This window comes from Thamnophis elegans, chromosome Z (assembly GCF_009769535.1).
Source record: "Thamnophis elegans isolate rThaEle1 chromosome Z, rThaEle1.pri, whole genome shotgun sequence".
In the NCBI taxonomy this organism is placed as follows: Eukaryota; Metazoa; Chordata; class Lepidosauria; order Squamata; family Colubridae; genus Thamnophis; species Thamnophis elegans.
Genome location: NC_045558.1, coordinates 117857257 through 117861928, shown reverse-complemented (window position 1 = coordinate 117861928; position 4672 = coordinate 117857257). Strand labels below are relative to the sequence as shown.

General features: G+C 42.3%; 1 protein-coding gene across 3 annotated transcripts in view; it reads left to right on the top strand.

Moving 5' to 3' along the window:
* Positions 1-2610: 2610 nt before the first annotated feature.
* PTPRH (protein tyrosine phosphatase receptor type H) overlaps positions 2611-4672 on the top strand; it is a 54867-nt gene continuing 52805 nt past the window's right edge. For all 3 annotated transcript variants that reach the window (XM_032236956.1, XM_032236955.1, XM_032236957.1), the window contains exons 1-2: positions 2611-2652; positions 3716-3908. In XM_032236956.1, the coding sequence (XP_032092847.1) occupies positions 3858-3908 (51 nt within the window). In that variant the 5' untranslated portion in view covers positions 2611-2652; positions 3716-3857. The remainder of the gene's footprint in view (positions 2653-3715; positions 3909-4672) is intronic.

Below are 4672 nucleotides of genomic sequence, written 5' to 3'. Positions count from 1 at the left end.
GTCCATCTGTCCATTCTTTGGTCATTCTTGTAGATTGCCTACTCCAACAGATTCAGGGCAATTTAGCAATGTGTGAAATCCATAAAACATTTGTTTGAAAAAACAAAGACCCAGAACTGATGTCAGAGCATTCTACATGAATTGAAAAAGTTCTTGTATGTTTTCTGGGACAAGAGGTGCCACCGTGACGGGAACAGGAGACTGATTTGAAGAAACTACATCTCCAGCTCCCCTCCTTTGATATCATAGCCCATGTGGTGTGGGTGATATTTAATCAACCCTCCTGGGTTTCATGCACCAGAAGGACAATCTCTTTCTGAAGTAGGTTGCCTTGCAAACGCCTGGGACCTCACCCTTTTCCTACGAGGTCCGTAAAGGAGGAGTGCATAATCGCACCACCGTGCCTACCATCCCTGTCCTACTGTCCCCATTTATTTGTATTATTATTTTTATTTTCCTTGCTCATGTCCATGTTCATACTAATTACCTGATATCTTGTAAATGTTCGCCAAACTAAATAAATAAAATAAATAAATATAGAAGGACCAAGCCTTTAGAGGTGAAAAACAGCACTTTTTTTGTCAAGAAAAGTGTGTTTCCACCAAGAGTTGATCTTAATTTGAATCTTTACTTTTTATAGAACATAGAATAACAGAGTTGGAAGGGATCCTCAATGTCTTCTAGTTCAAACCCCTGCTCAAGCAGCGGACCCTATTCTATTCCAGACAAATGGCTAAGCAAGAGCGTTGTTAAGTGAGTTTCACCACATTTTACAAGTTGGCCACACCCATCCAGTCAAGTGGCTGGCAAGCCACTCCCACAAAGCAGGCCATACCTACAGAAGAGGTTCTAAAAAAGTTTGAAACCCACCACTGGTTGATCCCCTCTTTTCTGTGACAGCCCCCCTTTTAAAGAAAAGACTGAAAAAAGAAAAAAGAACCCCATCCCATCATAATAAAGACTAAAAACAAACTGGAACTTTTCTGTGGATATTTTACTTAATTTCTCATCCATATTTTTTTTTCGCTTCCTCTTTGACTCATCCTTTCTCTTCCTGCTATACATGGGGAAAATTAATTTCATTTGCATTTCAATGTGAATGTAATTCAATGAATTTTGGAGCCAACACACACAGATCATTATTTGAATCCTCGGTTCTCTGAAGTTTTCATTGTGGTTTACTCAAGCTTTTAAAATGTGAAATTAGCGGAGAAAGTCTTTGTTGTTTTTGTCTCTTCTTTCCCAATAGCTCTATCTTTTTTTTCCTCTCAATTGGTTTATTCTCCTTTTTCTGTCTACTCAGAAAGAGTAGCAGGTTTAGGGACAGCAAATTGGTATTGCGTGTGTGTATGTGCGTGTGCATGCAGAAAGATTGGACAATGGAGTCATTGGATATTTTTACACAGTAATGGTTCATACTAAATTGTGGGTTTCAAGTATGTTTCAAACAATGCTAACCAGGTTTGGGACAAAGAAAGAAAAAAAATGCCGATACAAAAATTGCAACTCTGTATTAGTGAATGGAAGGACTTTATATGACAAGGAACAATCAGAAAGAATGAGATGTCAGGAGATAACTGGAAAAAGTTTTTTTCTAAAATAAAGGAGACTAAAGACTGCAAGAAATATATATATAACAGAAAACCAGAGTTGGAAGGGACCTTGGAGGTCTTCTAGTCAAACCCCCTGCTCAAGCAGGAAACCCTATTACCATTTCAGAAAAATATCTGTCCAATCTGTTCTTTAAAATCTCCAGGGTTGGGACAGCCACAACTTCATTAATTGTTCTATTTGTCAGGAAATTTATCTTGTTCTAGATTGTTTCTCTCCTTGATTAGTTTCTATCTGTTGCTTCTTGTCCTGCTTTAAAGGTGATTTGAAGAATAGGCTGACTCCCTCTTCTTTGTGGCAGCCCCTGAGATGTTGGAATATGCAATCATGTCACCTCCTAGTCCATCTTTTCATTAAACTACACATAACCAATTCCTGCAACCATTCTTCATATGTTTTTAACCTTTATACACTAGCTGTTGTAAATAAACTCAGTTAATATAGCTTAATGGAAAGTAAGCCCTATTTACAAAGGACAAACAAGGCTAGCACATTATAATTGTGCAGCACAATGGATGTCTTTGTCCCTTCTCCTGTATACAGAGGTAGATATGTAGCTGCCAGGGAGTAGGAATCATGAATGCAGAGTGTGACAGTTTAGTTACCCTTTGCTGAGCCTTTATCATAACTTTCTCCAACCTAGTGTCCTCTGGATGTGTTGAAGCAACATCATCCAGAATTCCCATCTGTTAGCTATGCTAATGGAGAACTCCCAGAATACGGAAAACTTGGAAGAACCTTGAAGAACCTTGGAATACATTTTCAGATTTTCTCAAAGACTTTCTTTAATTCAAGGTGCCAAGAAATGTTGGAGTTTGGGTGGAGGTACATTAAGGTTGATCTTTGCCAATCTTGAGTTAACTTGTTAAAGGTAAAGGTAAAAGTTCCCCTCCGACATATGTGCTTGTTGTTCCCGACTCTAGGGGGCGGTGCTCATCTCTGTTTCAAAGCTGAAGAGCCAGTGCTGTCCGAAGATGTCTCCGTGGTCATGTGGCCGACATGACTAAATGCTGAAGGAACGCTGTTACCTTCTCACCAAAGGTGGTTCCTATTTTTCTACTTGCATTTTTACATGCTTTCGAACTGCTAGGTTGGCAGAACCTGGGACAAGTAATGGGACCTCACTCTGTTATACGGCGCTAGGGATTTGAACCGCCGAACTGCTGACCTTTCTGATCAACAAGCTCAGCGTCTTAGCCTCTGAGCCACCACGTCTCTTGTTAACTTATTAGGCCTGTTCTTTTCTCACAAAGCTTTTTGAAAATGTACAGCCTCATAAATGTTTAGAAAACAACCCTCAAAGCAAGGAGAACCTCTAGAGGTTCTCTGAAAGCTGCGATTCCAGTTCTCTTCATTTTCAGTTGACTGGCCTGAGAAAAACAGGACTATTCTAATCCCAAACAAAAGGGATTAGGAGTTGTGGGGATTAGGAGAAGACAACATCATTTGGAATGGAGAGGTAGTGGTTTTCGTGAAACCTTTGACAGAAGGTATGAGAGGGGTAGTAGATCATAAATTGGGGGAAGATGGTGGATTCAGGTCACACATGCATGAACTCACCCACACGGAGTCCCATGTATTCATCCAGCATTTGCCTTTCCCAAACATACATTGAGATGGCAGATAGTGGTGGGATTCAAAATGTTTTACTACCATTCTGTGGGCGTGGCTTGGTGGGCGTGGCAGGGGAAGGATATTGTAAAATCCCAATTTCCTCCTGATCAGCTGGGACTCGGGAGGCAGAGAATAGATGGAGGCAGGGCCAGTCAGAGGTGGTATTTACCAGTTCTCCAAACTACTCAAAATTTCCACTACCGCTTCTCCAGAACTGGTCCAAACCTGCTAAATACCACCTCTGATAGCAGGTGAGGAGATGGCAGTAGCAAGGTTAATGCCTTTTCTCATCCTCATCACCACCATCTTGTTCATGGCATGTCAGGAGAATGGATTTCATTTCTCCCTGAGGTCCCACCTAGGCTGTAGGAGCTGCCCACAGCTCCAGTTTGCATTGGGCAAAAATGCTTCCATTGGTGTTTCCTTCCAATCAAAGGGGTGGGACTTCATTTGTCAAAAAGGTAACTGTACATGTGTGTTTGTTTTCCAGGCAGACAACTTCCTCCTGGGTGGGAGAAAAGGAAGGACACAGGACCTGAAAAGAGCTTGGCAATTTATCAAGATCAACTAGAAGTTGCAGGTTGTCGGGATGTGGGTTCTGGGGGCTTCCTACCCTGGGAATTACTTATCTGATGGCATCTAGTCCTCTTTGTCTAGGAGGAAGCTGTCACTCCCTAGTGCTGGTAAGTGAATTAAAAACAAGCAAACTCGGAACCACCTGCTCTTTGTTATGCACTGTATCATTATATCAAAAGTAATCTTACTCCATACCTAAACCAACTGGATCTCTACATTTAAAGCCAGCACCATGAGTTGGGAATCGCTGGGCATTCTCCCACATCCACATTCTCTTTGGGCATCTCCTGGCTGGTCTACTCACCCTCTTCCATTGCTGGCATTGCAGGGAACAGGTAAAATTAGAGCAGAAGAACCTGTGCTCTCTTCCTTAAAGTGATACCCAGCCAGCCTTTAAGAAGAAGGTTGAGCAAAGCTATACCGTGTACGGGCTCTGGGAAGTCGGGAGGGGGGAAGGGAGGTGGGGTCATAGGGTGGAGGGGGGGAGGGGGGAAATATGGTATGTGCCAGATTTTAAAATAACATGATTGCACTTGTATACTGTTGCTCTTTTTAATTTTAGTATAAAAATAAGAAGCTGAATATACCGGTAGATAGTAGAAATACACTGAAGCGAGGAGCAGAGGGAAAGAAGAGGGAGGGGTAGAGAGGGTGCGAGAGAGGACTGGAAGGAGGGTGAGATGGAAGGGAGGGGGAGAAAGGAGTGTTAGAGGGGGAGGGGAAGTAGGAGAGGGGAATGTTGGAGAGGAGAAAGGAAAGTTGGAGGGGGGAGAAAGAAAGGGTGTATGGAGGGTTGAAGTGGTATATTGGTTTTGTATTTTGGGGAATACAAGGATGGCTGTGCTTGTTGCCCAATGTTATATGGCCCCAA